Below are 25,429 nucleotides of genomic sequence, written 5' to 3'. Positions count from 1 at the left end.
ATAAACAAGGCACCAATCTGAAAATAATCTAAAATTCTCAAAGCTCAGTGAATTGTATTTTTCCAGTGAGTGATGGAAATGCATTGGCTTTTGAGTTTTTAGAGTTTGTTTGTATATGGATTCAAGAGGTCTGATGGTTGTTTCTCCAACATGTAATACAATAAGACGTATGGCAAAGAATCATAGCGTGCAAAAATATCTTGGCTGCGTCCGAAGATACCTCCAGAACTTTACCATCATGCATAGAGTATAACCTTTTCTAATACGACAGTAAACATGATGATTTTTTTGGTTCATTTTGTTCCATATCCACTGTTTTGACATGAAAACACCGTATGATAAATATTACAGTGTTTTACCGTAAAATCTCTAATATGAGATAAATATTACAGTGTTTTACCGTAAAATCTCTAATATGAAGCACTTTTGTTCTGTTTTTCTGTGCACAGTCACACTTCACGGCACATTTCACTGTCATGGACATTTTGTTTGCATTTAATTGGAGCTCATTATACTACAGAACACAGGGCGGCGCTGTTGTGCTGGCTTCAGTGTCACCTGTGACTTCTCTGGTTTTTGTCAAATGAAGTTTAGATTTTCTAACTGCGCATTCAAACATGTTTTTATTTGTCGTCCTGGTGTCACACTGGCAGACACATCAGGTTCATGCAGGTAAAAACTTTTGTGATGCATCATTTTCTTCAACAGTATTCCCGACAGTACGTGAATGCAGCAGCTGATGTGTAAACAAACACACGCCCTGTGTGTGTGTGTGTGTGTGTGTGTGTGTGTGTGTGTGTGTGCATGAATAAAGCCTGAATATGTCCGAAATAAACTCATTCTAATCTGCCTTCACATAAACACTCACACATATTTGAAGTGGGTAGATTTCATTGTGGAGAAACTTGAATTAAAAGTCACTTTTTGGACCTTAAACGCATCATATGTCACCTATCGATGAGGAAGTGATGAGGGACACGTGACAGCTCGTGAGCTGACGTCTGTCGTTGACCAGCACGCGCTTCAATGTGTCATTTTGATTGTCTGACGTCATTAAATTTATTAATTTGCTGCAGACAGGTAGGAAAAACTTTGGTCGGCGGTGTTGCGTTCACGGCCACGGTGTGTTTTCAAGCGCAACAGGTGCGTCTAGATGGGTGGTGCGTTCAGGGAGCATGGAGAATTTACACCTACGCGCCGTAAAAGTTGATTTAACGTGAGAATAAATGTAAATATGTGAGTCAGACAATGATTAATCATTAAAGTGTGTCTGTGGTTTATTCAGGGGAGCTTTGTTTAGACTTTTAAAGTTTTTTTAAAAAGTTGGCTGTGGTTAATTCCCATTTTTCCGAGCCCGTGAAGCGCGCACAGACCCCGCCTCTCCGGTGGACGCCTCCGGGTGACAGCGGCGGAGCCAGGCGCCCGGTGCAGAAGCCAAGTCGACGGTCCTCGGAGGAGGTCTCTCTCTCTCTCTCTCGGTTCTGGACGTTACACTTCACTGTCACGGGATGTCTCCGCCCGCGTCCCCCCGCTTCTTCACGCAGAGGGAGGTGGCCTGCCACTGTACCAAGGACTCCTGCTGGGTGCTGCAGGGGACCCGGGTCTACGACGTGACCGCCTTCCTGCGGATGCACCCGGGAGGAGAGGCGCTGATTCTCCGCCGCTCTGGGAAGGATGTGAGCCAGGAGATGGAGGGGCCGCCGCACCGGCACTCGGAGAACGCCCGGCGGTGGATGGAGCAGTACTACATCGGGGAGCTGGAGACGGACACCGAGCAGGCACAGGTACGCACAGGTGGGAGCGGCTCAGGCTGACTCAAGCGGGGCTCGGGGCGGTCAAATAAGGAGAAACCTGTCGCTGTGTGTCATCAAACAGAAGCTTGCATCAATATTTAAACATTAAACCAACTCTTTATTTTAATCATGTCACCTTTTTTCTCTGTTTGGGGCCCAGGGGCGTAGAAACAGCCAACCAGGTGAGGAGGCTGTGGCCCCTTCAGGGACCAAAAGTTAAACAGAAATCTGCCTAGAAGTTTTCTAGAAGTTTTTTGGCTATATAATCATATATATATATATGTGTGTGATATATGGGCTCTGTGGTGTGTTTAATTGTCTCACTTAATCGGTGTTAAACGGTGAGGCCTCCTCCTCCTCCTCCTCCTCCTCCTACACCTGTATTGATTATAGAGGTGAGGAGTCAGTGGAAAAAACACCAAGCTGGGCCGTCCTGTGAGGAGCCGAGCAGGGAGGGGCGTACAGGTGATATGGTAGAAGGTGGAGGTGTGGAGGTGTGGAGGTGTGGAGGTGTGGAGGGGGTCATCGGTTGTTAATGAATGATTCAGGAGGTCTGTGTGTGTGTGTGTGTGTGTGTGTGTGTGTGTGTGTGTGTGAGTGAGACAGAGAAGTAAACTGGTTTGTCTTGTCCCACTGAGGATAGAGCGGATTACAACCAGGACAAATTTGAGGGAAACCAGAAACGTAACATCATTTGTTGTCGGATGAATCCACACCCAAATGAGCTGTGTGTTTCTGTGTGTGTGTGTGTTTGAGGAGGGAAAACACAACCAGTTTGCATAAATCTCTTGACATTTACATGTGTGTGTGTGTGTGTGTGTGTGTGTGTGTGTTTGCCTCTTGGTTGCGTCTCGGTGAACAAACACAATTGCAGTAACAAAAGCCAGTTTCATCTCATCGTGCGTCGTTGTCGTCACTGATAAGTCCCGACCATAAAACAATGGACATTTGGACTGGAACGCTGGCACACACACACACACAGACACACACATATATATATATATATATGTGTGCGTGTGTGTGTGTGTAATTGTCACACTGCTCATGTTGTACTTTGACAATGGCTTTTCTCAGGCTACACACATTCCTGCACAGGCTGTTGTTCACACTTCAAGTCACCCTAAAAGGCGAGCTAATCGATCCACCTTTAACAGCACCCACCTGTCAATCAAAGCGTCCACGCTCTTAATCCTGCATAACTTTAAGCCTTAATATAATGTGAACAGGTGAGTTGTATATAAATTCACCCTCAGTACAGTTGTCATGAACGGGGAAATTAGCTACAGAGACCAAAACTGTTTTTTGTACCAGGCTGTAAACATGTTTATTTCTGCTTTGAAGTTGGACATTTGAACATGGGGACTTATGGAGACTGACTCACTTCTGGAGCCAGCCTCAAGTGGACGTTAGAGGAACTGCAGGTTTTAGCACTTCTGCATTGGTTTTACTTAAAGTATTTTCATGTACTTTTACATCAAAATCTTGCATATTTAATTGACATTTAATGCAAAAAAAAAAAAAAGTAGATTCACCCCTAAATTCTCAATGGAAGAACTTGAGTCAGTCTCCATAAGTCCCCATGTTAAACTTCACAGCAGAGCCACCGTGCTGAGCTCTTCAGAAAACTTGTGGGTGAGGAAACGTTCAGTTTGTTTCAGTTAGAGTCAGTTAGTTAGTGAACACGGCCTCCAGGCAGCTTTTGGTTGAACGAAACTGAAAGTCCTGTTTCCACTGTCAGTCTCTTCATATTCAAATGAAGATTCTCTGCAGTTATATGTCGTCTTGGTAACGTCTATTACCCTAAACAAACAAACTTCTTTGTACTTTGTGGTTTTATCTGATACTTCACACTGTTTGAGTCTCATCGGTTCACGTGTCAAACCGTCTCAGCTCAAACATGCCACGATACATCAGCACCCAAATTTTCTTCACAAACGTTTGTAAAAACGAAAGTGAGCAGCAGCGGAAGAGAACTAACTAGAAGTGTTGACGATATAAACTCTACAAAGAGGAGGCTCATCCGGAGTATCTCTCAAAATGTAGCATTAACAGAGACTTTAATTCAGCCAATCACAGTCAGCCTTGTGAATTTCTGCCCAGCAACCAGCTGCAGTCGACCAATCAGAGCAGAGCAACAAACAGTCTGTCAGTTGAAGCTGCTGAGAGAGAGAAAGCCTTCAAACAAGAGACCGCTCTGACCAAACTGTAGGTCGTATCAATGAACAGAGAGGATTTTAAGCATCCTCAGGTCTCGCTGAACGTCTACATATATAATCTGTGTGGCTAAAGTTAAAAATGTGACCTCTAGAGCGAGGTAAAAAACTGGTACGTCTGTCAGTTTTTCGAACATGGTAAATCTTGTCATTCCCTCTTGAGGCGCCTTTTTTTATATATATATATTTTTTGCGTTTGTGCGACTGAAATTGCGCGAGAAAGAGGCACACACTGGCGACCGTTCCCATTGAGCTGTGTTATGGACAACGCCTCGGGGTGGAAACATGTTGACCACTTTGTTATTAAGCTCCTCAAGTATTTGATTCAGCTGACAGACGACAAGCGACACGATTGCGTTGTCACCACGCCCTGCTGTCGAGCTGAGCTTTCCTTCTGTCTGGGTGAGAAACTCATGGTCAAATGTGACAATGGAGGTCATGAGACTGATTTCAGCCCACTGACTGAGTCACCGGGACATTCCAGTTGGTAATAAAATATGTACCCATGCATGAATTGTCCTCCAGGTAATGGCCGAAGAACAAATACACACCTTCAAATAACAAATATTAAACCTACCCCGCATTTGTTCTTTTAATGATTTTCCCCCTCTGAATGATATTTTCACTCAGGTGGCCAAATACCAGCATAGAAATGAGATGTATCAACTTTCAGTCACACAATGTGACTTTAAAGAGGCGCTTAGATCGAACAAGAGGCTCAAATACAGCCGTGATACGAAGCTTTGCCTTCTCCTTCTGTTTGTGTTCGGACTTAAATATATGTAAATATATATATGTACAGAGCAGCTGGAAGTGTGACTGTCAGGGGTAAAGATGGAAATCGAGCATTTTAATCAATATGATGGCACTGATGCATCTGTACTGTTCTGCTTTTGTTAGTTTATGACTATTTGACATTTCTAATGATGGCGCCGCTCATTGTGTGAGCGTGGCTTCAAACGTTTTGATTCGTAATTTAGTCGGAAAATGTTGAAACAGCCGTTTACATTTTAAAGTCCTTCGTTGAAGATAATCCTGTCGCTTGAGTCCGTGGGACCAAAGTATGTTTGGTATTTCTGCTTGAAAAATCATGGCGGTTCAACCACTGACTGTATAAAGATTGGACAGCGTCTGCATGGCGATTGTATAATTCCTTTCGGTCTGTTTTGGGGTGTTGACGTGTTCTCTCTTCGTCCTCAGCCTCAATGAAAGATACTAAAAGTTTAAATGTGCAGCTCAACCTCAGAAATGTCGTCCCGGCAGTGGAGATCCGCTGATATTCTGGGTTTGCTTTGCTGCTTTGCAGCGCTCGATGTCTTGACCGTGTGCGTGCCGTTATGAAATCTGAAGACTACCAAAGAGTTCTGGGTCTCCGTCATGGGTCTTTACAGCAGGGCGATGACCCAAAGGATACTTTAGCTTGTTTGAAACGACACAAAGGGACTCTCCCTCGCCAACGACGGCAACAGGAAGTCATTAAAGTTGTGTCTTATTTGTCTCTGTCGTGTAAAATCTGTGTTTTACGTGCCGCCGTATCATGAAGATTGGCTTCAAATCCAACATCAATCAATCATCAAATCATTGAAGCTCATCAGATTTATAGTTTAGCACCGGGACCTTTAATATTTGGATCAAGTAACTCAACATGTCAACGTTTAGCTTAAATATCAGCGCCTGATCAGACTCGCAGATATCGGCTGATACCTGATATTTAAAGGAGTCGGATCAGAGCCAGAAACACTTGATCAGGACATCCTTTGTTTATTTATTTATGGTCAATTCAAGGCTCTGATTTCATCGTGGAAAAGAACAAAAAGGAGGCAATCAGCATCCATTACAGCTGCTTCATGGTGTTGACGGTGTAAGCAGCTCCTCTGTTTGATTGTAAACTTCTCCTGCAGATCTCGGATCAGACCCTCCTCAGACGGCTTGTCGCTGTAATGAACTCTGGAGGCATCCGTAGACTCAAACTAATCGTTCCTTAAACATCACGTATACGCAGAGCGCCTGTGTAAACCAGGATAACGTATCTTTCCAATCTCCCCCATTGAATCTCCCATCTTGTTTGTACTGTGAGCAAACCTCAAACAAACGTTATACAACGCTCCGCTCCCTCCGAGTGTCCGCCGAGCTTTACAGAAACCATTTGCTTCTAGTCTGTTCAAACACTTTGTCCTATGAGGCTGAGCGCTTCACGATAACATACTCTGCATCCACACCAACAGCTGATGAAGTCACATTTAAGTAGCAAAAAATGAGATTTGAGTGATTTAAAAGTAATATAATAGAAAGTTTATTGATCCCTCGAGAGGGAAATTATTTTTTCCTCGCACCTCTTCAGCTACTAGTCCACCCTTCACACTTTGGTCCATGCTGGACTTGAACCGACCACCCTCCGGTTCCCAAACCAAGTCCCTACAGACTGAACTACCTCCGGGGGGGGGCTCTATTTGTAGCAGTAGTCCCTCAAACACTGGGACCAGATCACACAGAAAGATCGATCAGCATTTTGTCAGTGCAGCTCAAACTAAACGTGTGCTGATCATGGGTACACCTTTGTTTGCTCTGTCGTTTTTGTCTTGAAGGACTCGAGCCAACGCGAGGCAGGATGTGGAAACTCTGCGCTCCGTCACATTTATTTGTTTCTCCTCGGCCGGTCTGTCTTCTATATGTCGAAATGTAAATGAATGCCATGTTTCTCCCCTAATGTCGAGGAGAATGTGGCTCTGTCGTCATGAACCGTAGAGGACTGTGGACGTATTGTTTCAACGAGTGAATGAATGAACAACAGAGACACCATGGAGCTGAGCGTATGCAGACTGGAAGTTATTCTGAATCTGCAGACAGACGTCGAAACAGATTCAACGCAACCGGCCGGGCGCGTCGAGGTGGCGATGGTGGGCGCTGATAAGTTTGGTATGCCGGAGGACGTTCGGGTCAGCACTGGAATGCGGACGTTCATCTGTGTGGACCTGTTTCAATGATGCAACGTCCCGGATGCTGCTATAGCTGAAAATAGAGAGTAATTAACGGTTATTTATTAAAGACTGTTCTCCTGCAGGTCATAAATATGAGCCAATCACAGCGCAGAACAGCTCTGTCCAGGTGTCATCAGTTTTTCCAGCAGGCCCGTCCAGGTGAACTGCCTTCTTTTATAACACTTAAGAGCAGCTCGCTCTCCGACTTTATCACCGTGGTGACACATTACCCGGCACATTGTTTACCTTTTGCTGCCATGGAGACTGCCGACACGGCAATTAGCGCTCAGGTGCAGGCCTCAGGTGGCGCCCCGCTCATCGCCACGGTAACACCTGAGGAGGGAGAGAGGAGGAGGAGGATGGAGACGAACATATGCTTCAAAAAAGTGCAATTGATTTTCTCCAGTGCTGAGTGTGTGGCTTTTATTTTGGCCGTTCTCAGTGGTGGGATCTGATTGGTTGGAGAGGCGAAGCTGATTAAAACAGTTTAAGATTGTCAGCTCAGCTGTCTCGTTGTGAGCTACCATCCCCACCCGACCCCACCCATCCACCCAGGCCTCCACCTCCACCTTGACCCCGTTACGAGCCCCGCCCGCCTCGGGGAACTTTACATGACAAAACAAACGTGCTTCAGTCGGGCCTCAGTGTGTGTGAGTGTATACAGTACTTGTGGATTGGACTTGTTGGTTCATAGCCTGCCCCTGTGGGGGAACACAACACACACACACACACACACACACACACACACACACACACACACACACACACACAAGGTGAATTGTTGCAGCAACACAAACAGAAGGTGTGAAAGAACCCGACGAGTTCTCAGACACACCCAGACGACGAGGAGATGAAGGATTCGTACTGTCGGGGATGTTTTGCATGTTTAGCAAAGCGTCACTGCTGTTCATCATTTTTCACCTGTGTGTGTGTGTGTGTGTGTGTGTGTGTATGTATTGGATTTTACATACAGTAAAATCGTTGAAATTGCGTTGACTGATTGCTGCCATAGTTGTTGCCGGAGGTTTAGACTCGAGCATGCACAGGCGGGCGGGAAGCTGTTTTGCATCGCTGTGACACCGAGTCGTGATAAATTCTTGGTTGCAGTCGGTGTTGAATTTTTTTTACGTAAGGTGCACGTAGCGTCTGCGACGTCACCCACAGCTGAGATTTTCAGCTTTGTCGTGGGTGAGGTCACGCACACGCAGTCTGTCCATTGGTTCATACGGTTGTGTTTGTCACTCGCTGGCTGCTGTTCAAAAGGGGACAGGGGGCAGACCTCAGAGTTTTGTCGGTGTTGAGTTGCTCCCGGCGTACAAAGACTTCCCTCATGAATCATTAATCAGCTCTTTACATTCAGACTTGATCGACGTCTTCACAGCTCACGCTCAAGCTGCACATGTCACCTCGTGCAAACATTTAAAAAACATTTAAAACAACGCATCCAGAACATGCCGGGCGTGCAGACGGTGAACGGCCTGTATGGAAACGCGACACCAGCCTGCACAAACCAGGCTGGCTACACACAGCCTCTGATTGAGAGGGTGGAATCTTGAGTCCTGGTCTTTCAGGTTTGACTGGTTCTTTTAGTTGGAGGGAGATGAGTGATCTTGTTATCTGCACACACACACACACACACACACACACACACACACACTTACACCTACGTCAACCCCCACCCTCCTCTCTCTCTTTTCCAGTCAGTTCTTCAGGTGGTGTCCTCTCCCCGTCGCCTTTTCAAACACACCTGAGCAGGACGTGTGGAGGATTCCTCTCATGTCGAAACTCAGCGTGGGATTTAAGGCGTTGGCGTTGTGTGTGTGTGTGTGTGTGTGTGTGTGTGTGTGTGTGTGTGTTTGACTACGTCTCTACCTGAAGGCTTGTTTACACTCAGAGGGCGATGCCAGCAAACTGTGGGAGCTCAGCGGCATCGCCAATTACAAATGAGTCTCGTAATCGTGTTTGCATTCGTCTGAAATGGATTCAACAGAGCAGAAAAGGAAGTGACCGCTGAGGTCTTCGTCCCCACGACGTCTCCGCTATCAACATCCTCCACCGGCATCGGAAACATGCGGCTGACAACACCAGCCGACCAATCACAGCTCTTCTTTTGTCGCCGTAAAAAAATAAAAATAAGAAATTGCCAAACCATGACAGTAAAATATGCCGTGAAATATTTCAAAACTTTTATTTACACAAGGGAATTTATACAGAATAAAGTGTTAAAGTACGGTAAAACACCGTAATATTTCATGGCAAAACCATTCATGCAGTATGTTTATGTCCGTAATACGTCAAAACTGTTAAAACGCCAACCTTAACTTTAGAATCAACAGTACTAACATCCTTTTACCGCAATATTAAGAAGGTACAACGCCACTTTTTACTGTATTTAATACGGTATAATGTTTTCCTAATATTACGGTAATAGGATATTGGTACTGTTGATTTTAAAGACTGTTAAATATTACAGCGTCTCTAATATAAAATACTACTTTATTTTGTATAAATGACATTAAAATGTTCCCCTAAAATCTGGCAGTAAAAAAACAAAAAGTTTTTAAATACCATGGAACTTTTTCTAATATTACAGTAAAAGGATGTCGGTACTGTTGATTTCACGTGTAAGGTTGGTGTTTTATTCCATATTTTAAAATGTCTGTAGGTTTTATGACAGTAAAATATACCGTTAAATTAAATTAACAGCATCTAATATAAAATGACTTTATTCTGTTTAAATTCCCTTTAAAATAAATGTTTTGAAACATGAGTGTGTTTTACTGTACACAGGAATATTTTACTGTCATGGTTTGGCAGTTTTTCATCTACAAACTTTTTTTGTTTTACTGTGACATTTCTGAGGCACACCTCTGCCTCGTTGGATAACACAGGGTTTGACCTCGCCTCTGCTAATCCAGCTGAGCTGTTGGGAGTGGTGGAAAATTTCAGCTGTTGTGTAACCAGGTGGTTATAATTGGTAAAAGGTTGGTGGAGGTGGAGGTGTGTGTTGCTATCGCTCTCCTTCAACCTTTACTCGCAGTCATGTGACGTTCCTGCTGACGATGTCACGGTTATCACGATTAAGCAACTCCATCGGAGTTTTGGGAAGAGTTACCGAGCGGGTACAAGTACTCGGTGTACTCGGTGTACTCCTCGAAACAGCTGAGGTAGTATATTCTTGAGTTCTAAGGAGGTCATCAACAGTGTAATCCGTGAATGCGATCGATGCACCGTACGAGCGTCCGTGGCCTCTTTCCAGTGTTACTGAACTCTCCACAGCGTTCCTGAACTTCAACCTCGCTGGCTCCACGTGCGTCCTACCAGGGAAACGGCAGCCGACGCCCTCACAAACACACACACACACATACAAACACACACACACACACACACACACAAGCTTGACGCTCGGTGTGATTTTACACAACAAGATAACGGCATTATTTTTCAGGGCGGGCGTCAGATTTTGTTTCAGTCTTTCTCCAGGTTGTCACACCCACCCGCATCGCCACGTTTATGAGTCACAAGCCACAAAACAAATGAACGTCGGTGACTTTTATTGTGCTGAACATGAAACCAGATTTGCAAAAAAGAATCAAACTGATGCCCGGGCCTGAAAATACTGAAGTCAGAGTGCGTAGGCGTGAAGTATCTGAGGTGTTGTCGTATCAGCGCAGGTGAGATAAACTGACCCATCTCACCTGCCAGGTAACCGGAGCCCAGAGGGTTGTGAAAGCTTTTTTTTTCTAGCACAAAGTTCAGCCGTTAAAGCCACAGACTTTTTTACTCTTATTTATTTATTAGCATTGATTTATATTAAAGACAGCGAGGAGTCGACTCGCTTCATTAACCAGACGTGCAGGTTTGCTTTGTTTTGGTGCTCGGGTGGCAAAGTGTAATAAAGGTGGAGGTAATATTACAATCTGGAGGGATGTTTTTTATGATTTCAAATATTGACACAAGGGGAGACACTACAGCTGATATCAGATAATCACTGACTTTAAGATTATTATTTTTCCTAATAAAAGTTTAATGAGTTTGTTTAAATATGTATATGAGGCGTTATCTTAGTAAAAATGCACTTTTATATTAAATATTAGGTAAAGACAGCTTTAGAATTCACGTTTTATTTTGTTGACACGTTTGGGTCAAACAAGAAATCTGAAAAATCGGTTCAGTTTTCTCAGTTTTAGTGATAACCAGCTTTATTTTGACAGACAGCTGAAGAGAGACATGAATGTCTCTTCATAAGCATCTATAATTATCAGTGATAAAAAGTATAAATCAGCCTGATTGAAATGAATGATATATGAATAAAGATATTTGTAATATAAAGATATTTATTGTAAAATTGACACATTTTGAGGCACCACAAGTGAACATGAAGCTTCCACGTTGGATCAAAACTATTTGTTTCCAACACAAACGTCGTGAATAAACAGCTGAGTTTGTATTATGGGTGAGCCGTCCTCGACGTGGCGTCAAAAAACCTCGACTGAACAGTCCCAACATGACGACTGGTTCAGTCCCAACGCTCCCAGTTATTAGTCATAAAATAAATTCACCCTCAGTACAGTTGTCATGAACGGGGAAATTAGCTACAGAGACCAAAACTGTTTTTTGTACCAGGCTGTAAACATGTTTATTTCTGCTGTGAAGTTGGACATTTGGACATGGGGACTTATGGAGACTGACTCACTTCTGGAGCCAGCCTCAGGTGGACGTTTGCGGTTAATCTGACACTCTGGTTCAGTCGAGGTGAATCTTCTGGACTGCGTCATGAAGAGCTGGCAGGTTCAAGTCGGTTTAACATTTGTTGTAACTGATTAAAACTTTCAAACATCATCTTATATCTCTGACCCTTGAACTTTGCCTCACTCCACCCTCTCCACCCTTCAGCCCTGACCCAGTTATATCTGTGCTGCTCCACCCTTTAACCCTTCAGGTTTAACCCACCCCATCACTTCAGCTCAAAATGATAAAGGAACACCACCCTCCGTCCTCCTCCATCCTCCTCCTCCTCCATCCTCCTCCTCCTCCCAGCGGGAGCTGACTACAGTTTCTGTGTTGTGATGGTACCAGTCCACGTCGCCTCTCTAGCCGTCTCCTTTGTTGTTTGTGTCTCGTTCTTCTGTAGCTGTCCTCCGCCTCAGACAGAGCTGTCCTTATGTCTCCTCCTCAGCGGAATAAGATCGTTCTGTCACCATTGCCCTCGTCCGATAAGGCGTCTGAATCATCTCCTCCGAAACACGTCATAAAAACAAAAAAACGCCAAATTTGTACAGTAATAAATTCAATATCTTTTTCCTAATATTACGGTAAAAGGATGTCCGTAGATTTTACAGTGAAAACTGCCAAACCGTGACAGTAAAAGACATTACGCTGTATAATTAACAGTTTTCTTCCCCTGTATTCCCCAGTTTTGATATATAACTGTGTTTTACTGTCTACAGTAAAGTACAGGCATATTTCACATCATTTTACAGTCTTTTACCGTCATAGTTTGGCTGTTTTTTTATTGTTTTATTGAGATTTCTAATTAATATCCATCAATCTTGAGTTAATAATCTACCTACACAGTAAATGAAATGCACAGAGGATGAACTGAGGCGTGTAAAATGAAGGTTGTGTAAGCTTCACAGCGTAAAATGGCCGGTCTTGAACGTGTCTCAGTCAATAGGTGTCATTCTGGACGTGACAATGAGCCGACGTGATGTGATGGTTATGTCAACATACAGACATACCGCCCATTGTTGCCTGAGTGTACACAAGAACTCATGGACGCCGTCGATAAATGACTAAACTCCTGAGATGCTTTCAGTGTTTACTCAACAGCAGCCAGAAAATTAGCTGCGAATTCTTCGTTCTTCACATTTAAACACTCGATGATTAAAACAATGCTGAATCTAAAGGGCGGCCGCCCTCGGACGCTGTTGGTGTGTCGCCATGGCAGCTTTCACCTGAGTTTGCAACACCTTAGTTTGGACTCAGTAGCAACATTTCGATCTGCTCAGTGCAAACCGTGGTAAAGATGAACGTTAATGACTTCATGCCAGATAAAAGTGAACTCGACGTTGTTTACGACTTTTTCTGGGTTGTAATTTGCGAGTGTCATGAGGTGAACTTTGGTGTCATTGATAAAGAGGAACTCACAGTTCAGTGGTGACTGCTGTTCCTCTTTGCTGTCGTGTTCAGCCTGTGTCATCGTGATTCTTACTTTTGTTTGATCAGTGAAGACAAGATGTAAGACGGTTTGTTTTCCTTATTTGGGACAAAAGTTAATGAATTCTTATTGTTATCTGTTAGTGGATACCAATAAAGCTGGCAGTGTTTACTCGAGTATTTCCATCACATTGATACTTCGTACTTTACTTAATACCCAACAGTACACAAAGTTATTCAATACATGAATCATACATGAATCAGTTCAGTATAGAAGGTACTTATATACTAAATACTTTAAACATATTTTACTGCTAATACTTATGATACTTGAATAGTAAAGAGTGTTTCTCATTGTTGAATTGCTGTTTTTTATTTGAGTTAATGAAGTTAAAGATACAGACATATACATAGATACATATATAGATACATACTGTATATAGACATATACATAGATACATATATAGATACATACATAGATACATATATAGACATACACATAGATACATATATAGATACATACATAGATACATATATAGATACATACATAGTTACATATATAGATACATACATAGATACATATATAGACATATACAGAGATACATACATAGACATATACAGAGATACATATATAGACATATACAGAGATACATATACAGAGATACATATACAGAGATACATATATAGACATATACAGAGATACATATATAGACATATACAGAGTTACATATATAGACATATACAGAGATACATATATAGATACATACATAGATACATATATAGACATATACTAGACATATACATAGATACATATATAGATACATATATAGACATATACAGAGATACATATATAGATACATACATAGATACATATATAGACATATACAGAGATACATATATAGACATATACATAGATACATATACAGATACATACATAGATACATATATAGACACATACATAGATACATATATAGATACATATATAGACAGATATTTTATTGTGCAACCTGTGCAAAGATAAAAATAGAAAACTAAAAAGTAAAAAATAGAAATACTTTTTTTTACAGAAATAAAAAATACAAACTGTATTTAATTAAATTAGACTGTAGAAAATGAGTCAAAGACACATTTAATTAATTATAGTCTTAAAGTTTGAATGGTTTCAGTCTCTATGTTAAACTGAGCATGCTCTGTTGGTATTTATTTCGTTTTTGTCACCACAACACTTATCATGGTTCATGCATGCACTTCCTGCAATGTGTAACATTGACTTCCTGATACAAAACGTGCCATTGTCGAGCCAAACCATTGACGGAAAACCAGTTCATTATCAAAATATCCATTTGTATGTGTCAGCTTGCAGAAAACCAGATTAAAGTGATGTTAGTTATGGTTTTATTTATGTCATTTCGGCGGCGCCTTACACCAAAAAGAAGTCTGCGTGCTCCATTTTCGCTGCTGTGTGTGTACATATATATATATCTTTCTTTTTCACCGGCACCATGTGACGCTTCTTTTATTGTCTGTTTGCTATCCTAAAATTTTTATATTATGACCAGTTGAGTTAATATTTAGCCTCATTATGACCTTCGGAGGTTAACGTTTGACAGCACTGAGTAAAGTCAGACGGACGAGGCGTTAAGCTCGTGGAGAGCGGGCTACGGCAGTGAGCAGTTCGATACGTTGTTGGACGTCGGGCGGGAGGATTCCTGTCCTGACCTCAGAGACGACCTCTCGACTAACAGACAATACAGTCCTATCTGCCCTGAATTGATCACACTATATGTTCTTCTTCTCACACTCTGCTGTTGTCTTTTGGCGAGTCACACACACTTAACAAAAGCACACAAGGCTGTTGTTTAGCTCAGTTGGTAGAGCGTCCGCTCCGTGTACGAAGGCTCAGTCCCAGGGTTCGAATCCGACCTGTGGCTCTGTCCTGCATGTCATTCCCCATCTCTCTCTCTCTCCACACATTTCGCTTCTCTCTTCAAGCTGTCTCTGTCAAATAAAGCTCAAAAGCACACAAATCTACAGGCGTGTATCATTGACAAATTATCGACTACCATCAACTGTTTCAGGTGTTAAATTAGACTTTTTTAATAAGAAAATTGGCTTTGAGAGGAAATGTGAAAGTGACTGTTTGGAGTCTGATCAGTAACACTGATGTCTTTGTTGGACATCCGCAGTATATAAATATGGATGATGTATCTGTGACGTCAACCACAGGCTCTGGATGCTTCTTCCACCTCCCGGCTAATCTGAAAATGGAAGGAAACTGATTGATTTCCACTGTAGGCTGGGATTATCAATGTGTTTGGTGCTGTCATTATCGACGTCCAACGGGCTGTTTGAACAGTTTTAAATCATAAACTGTATGAAACATGGAACCTGACGCTTCCCATAATCAGTTTTTTGTACCAGGCTGTAAACATGTTTATTTCTGCTGTGAAGTTGGACATTTGGACATGGGGACTTATGGAGACTGACTCACTTCTGGAGCCAGCCTCAGGTGGACGTTAGAGGAACTGCAGTTTTCTTTGGCTTCACTTCACAGACATGGAGGTTGTTGCTTGGTGTTGGCAACTTTTAAAAACAGCAGTGTAACTATAATATTGTGGCATAAATATCTGGCTTCGGTGAAACGTTTTACTCTGTGTTATCTACGATAAAAGGTGCACGTGTTGAAGCCTTCATTATATACTTCTTTATTCATAAAGAATGAACTTTAAAGTCAGTCTAAGAGTTGTAAGGCGTGTGTTTGCATTACCTGACAGTGAACTTGAACCTAGAGAGGTGAGAGTATTTCAAATGTTTGCACATGCATGATATTATATAGGCGTGTGTTTGCTGTCTAACCACCAGAGAGAGAGACGGGTTCTATTATATTTTGAATTGTGTCGCAATCCATGTTTGACATTTTTCCATTTATTGTTGCCAAGATTACAGGTGGAATAATCACATTCCTTATAAAAGCCACGGCCCTTGAATGCACCACGCCTGCAGAGATGGCGCTCCGCTCGCCTTTGCTGAGGCGGTGCAGCGCTGTATGTATAAAGTGGGATGAGGTGGAGAATCAAACAGTACCTTATATAGGCCATGGCTGCTGCTGCTGCTGCTGCTGCAGGAAGAGGTGTGCTCTATCATCGTATCATTTTCATTAGAATTTATTGTGTCGTAACTTGACATTGGCCAATAACAAGAGCAGCAACGATTGGTGGTTTGGTTAAAAACCAAAAACAAACCGTGGGGAAAATATCAAAGAATCATAGACTGTATAAAACACAGTAACAATCATAGACTGTATAAAACACTGTAACAATCATAGACTGTATAAAACACAGTAACAATCATAGACTGTATAAAACACTGTAACAATCATAGACAGTGACTACAAACATGAATGCAGTTTCTCTGCGGGTCATTAAACAGTTCCCGGTCTCGTATTTCTGGACGTCGGATGAGCTGCGACATGAATTCATCCCTCCAGGAAAGACGCAGAGCGGTTAATTGTTCCTCTTGTTTCTTTTTTTGTTTTTGCACGGCGTGATAATGGGCGGGTGTAACGTTGCCGCTGTAGGTGTTGGATTGCCATGTAACAAACCATAGGGGACCTCTGTGTGTGTGTGTGTGTGTGTGTGTGTGTGTGTGTGTGTGTGTGTGTGTGTGCGAGCTGATGAATATTTCACCTGACTGAGCAGAGCTTGACAGTTAGTGTTGGACTCGAAGGATGAGCGCGCAGAGATAATAACGAGTTTGTAACCTCCTGAATTTGTATATCGAACGTTTAGTCACAGAGCAGCGGGTAGAAGATATAACGTCTCTGAAGAATATTCTGCTGGAGCGTCTATTCATTTTATTCATTATAAATTAATAGTCTTCTGGATTATTCTATGAGTTGTTTGTTCTAGAAAATATCATAAAATGGTGGAAAATATCTCCCAAGCTGACATCCAACAGCCCAAAGATGTTGACGTTAAAGTTTTTCACCTTACAACTCTTTAAATGACTTTAAAGTTCATTCTTTATAAACATATCCACCTTTACCTCATATATTTTATAATACAGAGAGTGAAACATTGTACTGAAGTCTGCAGACTCACATCAAACTCAAACATTTTTAGTTGAGTTTATTTTTTTCTTTACGTGAATTTGGTTGTAACTTTTTGCCCCTCTCGTTATTCTTCTTGCACATCGTCGTGATCTTCTTCTTCTTCTTCTTCTTCTTCTTCTTCTTCTTCTTCTTCTTCATCTTCTTCTTCTTCTTCTTCTTCTTCAATCTATCAATGGAAAAAAATGTCCTTCAGCGTTCGGGGCAGCTGCAGTCGCCACTTTGTTTACTCGTCAGAGTGACCGCGTATACAAACCACTAATGATTCATTCAAATGAGCCCACTTCGGTTTCACTGACGAGTCAGTGGATTAAAAACTGGATTAGGAACAAAGCTTTTTGCATTTTTACACATGGAGGCAGCACGTTGGCAGCAGCGGCAGTGCTGGTGGTGCAGTGGTTAGTACTTGGGCTCTTCTACGTGGACTTTGCATGGTCTCTGTGTGGGTTTTCTCCACGTACTTCCTCCCACAGTGCAAAGAAGTGCAGACAGCTGTAAAACTGCCAGTGGGTGTCAATGTGAATGGTTGTTTCTCGACGTGTCAGCCCTGTCCTGGGTGTACCTGGGCCTCAACTGTGCAGCAGAATCATTAAAGCCTGCTAACCATGACATGGTGGCATGTACATGTGGAAACAGGAGCAGTTACGAGCGATACGCCGGTTCAAAGGTTGAAAGATTGTAAATTTGTTGCAGCGTGCATCACATGCGGCTATAACTGTGAAATATAACAGAGCAAAGTTCACATTTACACTTTGTATGATTCTCAATGATTTATGATGCAGTTAACCGCCAGCTCCAATCAGAGCAGAGCAACAAACTGCTCTGCTCTGATTGGTCAACTGTGTCCACCGCAGTCGACCAATCAGAGCAGAGCAACAAACAGCAGCTGTGTCTGTCAGTTGAAGCTGCTGAGACAGAGAAAGTCTTCAAAGTTCACCTTCAAACAAGAGACCGCTCTGACCAAACTGTAGGTCGTATCAATGAACAGAGAGGATTTTAAGCATCCTCAGGTCTCGCTGAACGTCTACATATATAATCTGTGTGGCTAAAGTTAAAAAATGTGACCTCTAGAGCGAGGTAAAAAACTGGTACGTCTGCTTTCCCTCCACAAATCTCTGCTCTCAGTTAATATGGGGGTAAATGGGGCAGTTGGTGGGTGATCCTGACACATCTGAGCTAACAGAGCCAAAACTAGAAGTCTGACAGCTTCAGCAGGTTCATGTGAGCGAGCAGCACAAATTTTCCAACAATTTGATGTTCAAATTATTTCTGTAGAGTGAAATTTGTGGCCGTGAGAGCAGTTTAAACATTATTTTCTGGTACAGATTTTCCACTCTAGCGGTCATGTGACAGGTGTGTCGTCGTGAGTGTGTAGTTTAATGGCGTCTTGTTGTTTTTGTCTCTGCAGACTCTGAGAGAGAGGAGGAAGAACGGCGAACAGACGGAAGGACAAACGGAAAAGACGACAGACAAGACGGTGGAAGACGAAGACTCCCCGTTCAACCTGTGCAGCGCTGTGGACCTGGACAAGGTACGAGTGTGTGTGTGTGTGTGTGTGTGTGTGTGTGTGTGTGTGTGTGTGTTGTTCATGGTTACACACTTCGGCCTGGAATGAGAGCAGCCTAACAAAACAGAGAGGTTGAACGGTCGTCAGGTTATTCACCCTGCAGACTCTGTTTGTCTGTTTGTCATCAGAGTCTCTGAGTTTTCACACGGCTTCACCACAAAGAGACGTGTCCGCTGAGAAACGCCTGACATTCACACTCTGCCCATGTGCACATCCTTCCCCTTTGCACCAAAATGTGAGGGTGAGAAACAGCAACCAGCACGATGTAAAGAGCCATTTTGACCATTTAAAGTTTTATATACAGTTATACTATATATAAAAGAACTACAGTGTATACTGTTATTTATGAGATTATAGAACTACAAAAAGAAACCACTGGACATTTTATTGCTTTATTTACCTGTTAAAGCTCCAGTAAAAATAAGAATCATTATGTCGTCTTATAGATGCATGCAAACATACATTAAACATACATTAGAATTAGCCTGTACCACAGTATACATACGTTAAAACTGACCTGAGACAGATCTAAATTTAAATATGTTCACTAAACCCTACACACTGGACCTTTAACATATAACAAAGATAAAAATCACCAAACACACTTGTGCCTTGAGCGTGAACATGAAATATAACTTTATCAGCTCAAGGTCCAAATTAATAGTGTTAATAGTTTATGATTAATAGTGTTTTGTCACCTGTAGAGCTGATCTGTATCAGCGCTGTGAGACGTGACTTTGACTGCACGCCGTCGTCCGCGAAGCGCGAGCGAGATTTGCATTTTTTTTTATAGTTCATGCTCGAGAAAACGTCCTCGCACAGGACAAATCAATGACGGTATGAAGAATGGACAGCAGCCGTGTGCTAATCTAAAAGAAGTGGATCGTCATTAATATAATATACGATAAAATAAAATATATAATCATTAATATAATGTGAACAGATGAGTTGTATATAAATTCACCCTCAGTACAGTTGTCATGAACGGGGAAATTAGCTACAGAGACCAAAACTGTTTTTTGTACCAGGCTGTAAACATGTTTATTTCTGCTGTGAAGTTGGACATTTGGACATGGGGACTTATGGAGACTGACTCACTTCTGGAGCCAGCCTCAGGTGGACGTTAGAGGAACTGCAGGTGTCAGACATTGACAGTTGTGTTGCCCAATGTCTGTCACCTTAAATACGTCCTTCCTGTCAATCCTTGTCTCTGTTGCCAGGCTCCACGGCGTTTATATCTTTACAGCTTCGGCCAATTGTTCCAGCGAAGCCGGTGATTCAATCCCCCGTAACAACCGCTTTGAGTGTTTTGGCGTCATTGTTAGATAAGTCCTTCGCCTCGGGCACTCCCAGCACTGAGCTCGCTGTGTGGTTTGATTTCAATAACCAAAACTGTGGCCGAGGCTTTTCCTTTCCGAGGCTGCAGCCGCGTCCGGAAGAGCGTCGCCGTGGCGCTCGCCTTGGCGCTCGCCTGCATGACGGACATGCGCCGCCTCCTCATTCAGTTATTTTGCAACGTCGCAGTGTTGACACTGAGGCAAACCGGTGGAGCAGGAATGCTGCTACACCCGGTGTCTTATTTAAAATACTTGAATCAAACATCAGGCCTCCACCACCACCACCTGTGTGAGCCTCAGGAATGATCGGCATGCTTGCACACATGCCTGGTTTCGTGTGTTTAGGCACCGAAAGCAGAAGGTTTATCTCGCTCTTGTGGCGTGCAGATGAAATATCAAATTGTTGTTAATGATACTCGACAGGAAGCTCTCCTCGACATTTGGTCTGCAGCTGGTTTCAAGTCACTTTCGTTATGAAAGCCAACTTAAAAACCCCGAAATAACGACCATCAGCTGTTTGTTGGAAGTCCCCCGTGGTCACAAGTGCTCTCACTCCCACCATGTGACAGATTTTCACTTCTTTATTCCAACATATTGCAATATGCAACTTTTCAGATGAACCCTGCCCGGCATCAGACACAGACGTGAAACATTGAGCGTGCTGCAAACTGCACAAAAGATGCACATGACCTCCTATAAAAACAGAACGAGGCTGGTTTATCACTCAGACAACAGATACGACACAAACTCTGCATGCCTGAGTGAATCTGGGCGACTCTTTGTGCCCCGAGATGGAAATGAAGACGAGAGCTCGTCTTTGGATTTCTTTGTGTGTCTCGTTATCGTGTCAGCTCTCTGTCTGTCACCAGTGTGCAACAGTGAAATTAAAGTTTCATGATTTAAAGTTCTGACTCGGGATGAGCTGCAGCGTTCCTGTGGATCAGTGTCAGACTTTACTGTCCCATCCTCTCACATGAGGAGGCCGTAAACGCTCTTTGGACTCTTCACTGAGTAAAAACCTGCAGCAGCCCACGCACACACACACAAACCGACACTTCCTTCCGTCTTTGTGGTTGCGTTTCTCGTCGGTTTGGTGACGATCTGCCGCCACCTGCTGGAGAGCGTCTCTCATTGGTCTCTTGTCTCTGCAGGATCTGGTGGACTGGAGGAAACCCCTCGCCTGGCAGGTCGGACACCTCGGAGAGAAGTACGACGCCTGGGTCCATCAGCCGGTCGACAGACCCATCAGACTGTTTGGAAACCCGCTGCTGGAGGCCGGAACCAAGACCTCATGGTGAGAGTCTGAGTCTGTTTCAATGTCACACATGTAATCAATGATGAATTAAAAATCATGTGATGAATCTAAACCGAAGTGTTTTCGTAACCCATAACGTGCTTCTGCAGAAGAAACTTAATCTGAAGATGAATTTTAATATATTTACTAATCTGAGTCACTGAAACGCGACCAGAGGCCATGAACACAGTGAAGAAACATCATAAACATAAACACTAAACAAAATTAGAGTAATGAATATAAATTTGAATTTAGATTAAATCTGTGGAAACATTTGTACAAATAAAAAATGATATAAAAAGTAAAATATAGATTTTTTTATATATATGTAAATAAGAAATAGAGATTAGAGTTGCAATGGGGTGGAAACTTTCCAGATATTTACTGGAAACTTCAAAGAAACTTTCTATGGGAAGGTAAGAAAGTTAAGAAACCATGGGAATTATGGAAATTTATGTGAATTAAGTGTAAACTGTGTAATTGAAACAAACTATCATATCCAAACAAAATCTAAACATTTTGTTTTGTCATAAGCAGACATGCAAAATAAAACAATTAAAAAACATTTCAACACATTTATTTGACAGGCTCTGTGTGCTCTGGGCTCTAAAGTGTGGTCCAGGTACAGAGATCACCTGTGCAGGTAGGGGGCGTGGCCTCAGCAGCCCTGCAGTAAGCAGTGTGCTATGTACATGTGACTGAGGAAGAGCAGATATTCAAGAGTACCTGCAGGAAATCTGGTTGTTTTAGTCAAGATGATGATAAAATATATTTAAGTTCACTGTTAAAGGACCGACCTTTATTTAGTAAATTCCTGGTTTATTGCCCTAATAGAGATAAAAATTAAATCTAATTAAATTAAACTGTGGAAAATGAATGAAAGTCAGACTGTTGTAGTATTCGAGACACTTTTTAAAGATCTCGTCTCGGTCGACACCACGACTGATGTCACCCTGTTTGTTTCCCTTTAATCTCCTCATAATGTCCAGTTTGTTCCAGCACAGCTTCAAAATGAACCGAAAAGATTTTCAGATTATTTCAGGTGGAAGAAAGAGACAAAGAATTAGGAAGTTGTCAGAGAATATTTTATACTTTTTTTGCTGAGTCACCAACTTTAAAAGTTCCTAAAAGGTGTGAAGTCCACCGACTGATGGTCGAGAGCGTTGCCTTCAGACTCACAGATCAGTGGCAGTGTTGACGTACCCGGTTGGGTTGCCGAAGCCGAAGTGATCGAGGTTCCCGCTGATCACGACCTCAACACGACCAGATCTGACGCCGCTAACTGCTTCCCGCTCTCTTCCTTCAGGTACTGGGTTCCCGTGGTCTGGCTTCCCATCGTGTTTTACTTCAGCTGGCACTGCTACACCACCTTGGCAGAGGGCACCACCCGGATAGTCCTCACTTCAGGTACCACGAGCACCAACACTCACACATCCACGACCTCCATGTGTCATCGTCTTCATGTTGTCATCGTGTGTGTGTGTGTGTGTGTTCTCAGATTTCTCCATCCCGGTCCACAAGTCCATTTTCCCGTTCCTCTTCTTGCTCGGCTGGTTCTTGTGGTCGTTCATCGAGTACTGCATCCATCGCTTTGTCTTTCACATGAAACCGCCGGCCCATAACTACTACCTCATCACGCTACACTTCCTGCTGCACGGGCAACACCACAAGGTACAAGCACGCCGTCCCGTGGTCGCGAAGCCGGTTCAACCGTCAGACTGTCAGCTAACGTTTCTTCCATCTCGTGTCTCCTCAGTCTCCGTTTGACGGCTCCCGGCTCGTCTTCCCGCCCGGCCTCGCCTCGTTAGTGGTCGGAAGTTTCTACATCATCCTCCGCCAAACGCTGCCGGACATCCTCGGGATATGCGTGTTCGTCGGAGGGCTCTGTGGCTACGTCGTCTACGACATGATCCACTACTACCTTCACTACGGCTCGCCCAAGAGAGGCTCGTACATGTACAACCTGAAGGCCTACCACGTCAAACATCACTTCAAACACCAGAGATCAGGTGAGCGCCGCGCGTCGGAGCTCTTTACAGGTGTACGGTTCAGATCGTGTGTCGTGTTTATGGTTTTCACGTGTTTTTTCGCGTCTTCTCTGCAGGTTTTGGGATCACCACCACGTTCTGGGATCACCCCTTCGACACAGTCATCCCTGACGAGAAGTTCTAACCCAAGAACGGCTCTCCTGAAGGGCCGCAAGGACTTTATCGAACACCCTATTAGCAACCAGCCCTCATCCCGTATCTGCCCCGACACCTTTACTTCACTCTCTGCAGCCATAGCTTTCACCCCCGAGGCCACCGCGACTAATCCGTACCACATTGTTATGATTATGTGTTCGTTTCCCCGCTGTCAGCCTTCCTGTGCCATTTTATAACCAAACCGACCTGCCGTGCCCCTGAATGCACCGCACCAACCTCAGCAGCCAAATCAGCACCCCGATTCACCGCCACGCAACGCCACGCAACACTACGCAACGCCAGGAGGCGGGCCGTGCAAAGAGAGAGGGACACACAGACATAAACACACATGAACACACACAAACATGTAGGCACGTGCACACTTACTTTGATTGTTACACTTTGTCTAATTTGAATTTCACGAGTCCGTAATCAGATTACAGGAAATAAGTAACTCTAATCAGCCCAGATTACATCTTGATAAAACATCAGTTCTTCGTCAACGTCAGGCCCGGCGAGCGAGAGCGGCGTCTGTTTTTTAAGGTGCAACGTTTTCAGGATTTCTACGCGTGGCGGCTCGATGACACCCGGCGCGCGGTGGAGGTGATCGCGGATGTTTTCCGTGACGATGATGATCGTGATCCCACCAGGAGCGCCGCCGTGCGTTCAAGGAGGCAGCTCGACAGGCAGGAAGGAATCTGGGTACATTTTCAAAATAAAACATGAAATAAAAATATAACCAGAACAGGTGAGTTGTATATAAATTCACCCTCAGTACAGTTGTCATGAACGGGGAAATTAGCTACAGAGACCAAAACTGTTTTTTGTACCAGGCTGTAAACATGTTTATTTCTGCTGTGAAGTTGGACATTTGGACATGGGGACTTATGGAGACTGACTCACTTCTGGAGCCAGCCTCAGGTGGACGTTAGAGGAACTGAGCGCTCCTGGTGGGATGTGAACGAAGGCGCGACGCCCGGTGTAATCCAAAACTATTTAGATTGTGGTAACGTAAATTTACGGAAACTTACCGCGTAACTCGTGTTCGGAAAACTCCTTCACACACACACACAAACACACACTTTGTTCCCTCAGAGTGGGAGAGAGGGAACAGCAAGTGAGAGACGGTCACGTGAATGTGGACGACGGATACGAAGAAGAAGAAGAAGGGATCGTAGCAGAAAGAGTGTGAGCGGTTTACAGACTGTGATGGGACGACGGAGCGAGCCCGTAAACTAACTCAGGAGAACAAACCGACCCTTCTCCGTCATGTTTCGTCCTCACCACCTGCAGCTTTGCTAACATCCGCCCCTCCTCCACCACGCTTGATCTCACGATATCCGACGATTCGAGTTTATTCAGTTTAACTTATTGATTATTGATCGGCCCGAGAGCTGCAGAAACGATGCCGTAGTGCGCTAACCGCGATGTACTGTTGATGTAAAGCAGAGTTTAAACGTTTGAATCCACTGTGGAGATATATTTTTCATAAGTCTGTTGTAATATTTCCTCTTTTCTTTTTTTCTGTTTGTCTTTAATGAAACGACTAAGATGTAGAAAGAAAACTTAAAAAAAAAAGATATTTTGTAAGAAGCTTTGTACAGAAGAAGAGATTCTTTAATCGCACCGGCTTTACGTCGTCGGAGCGAGGGCGCTGTTTTCTTACCGGTTAAGACGGACGCTTCTCAAACTCGTGTACCACCGACTGAAGACGGTTCTCCTGTTATCTGACAGTGTGTCTGCCTGGTACGCCGTCACGTGACAAATGGAAGAGAAGTGCAGATCAGGATCCACCAA

At 43.4% G+C, this 25,429-nt stretch overlaps 1 protein-coding gene across 1 annotated transcript; it reads left to right on the top strand.

Annotated features, from left to right (window-relative positions):
• Positions 1–1,087: 1,087 nt before the first annotated feature.
• On the top strand, positions 1,088–25,176 carry fa2h (fatty acid 2-hydroxylase). Its single transcript, XM_019258120.2, has 7 exons — positions 1,088–1,784; positions 18,660–18,782; positions 21,307–21,449; positions 22,756–22,856; positions 22,948–23,120; positions 23,206–23,458; positions 23,554–25,176. Exons 1-7 carry the CDS (start codon positions 1,509–1,511, stop codon positions 23,619–23,621), a joined length of 1,137 nt encoding a protein of 378 aa, XP_019113665.1. The 5' UTR covers positions 1,088–1,508; the 3' UTR covers positions 23,622–25,176.
• The last annotated feature ends 253 nt before the right edge of the window (positions 25,177–25,429 follow it).

This window comes from Larimichthys crocea, chromosome XX, assembly GCF_000972845.2.
Source record: "Larimichthys crocea isolate SSNF chromosome XX, L_crocea_2.0, whole genome shotgun sequence".
In the NCBI taxonomy this organism is placed as follows: Eukaryota; Metazoa; Chordata; class Actinopteri; family Sciaenidae; genus Larimichthys; species Larimichthys crocea.
Note: the sequence above shows the minus strand (reverse complement) of the source record. Positions and strands in the feature narration are given on the sequence as shown.

Coding starts and splice junctions, on each gene's coding strand:
- fa2h (XM_019258120.2), top strand. CDS start 1,509: ATGTCTCCGCCCGCGTCCCCCCGCTTCTTCACGCAGAGGGAGGTGGCC. Junction 22,857..22,947: donor CCGGATAGTCCTCACTTCAG/GTACCACGAGCA, acceptor GTGTGTTCTCAG/ATTTCTCCATCCCGGTCCAC. Junction 23,121..23,205: donor TGCACGGGCAACACCACAAG/GTACAAGCACGC, acceptor GTGTCTCCTCAG/TCTCCGTTTGACGGCTCCCG.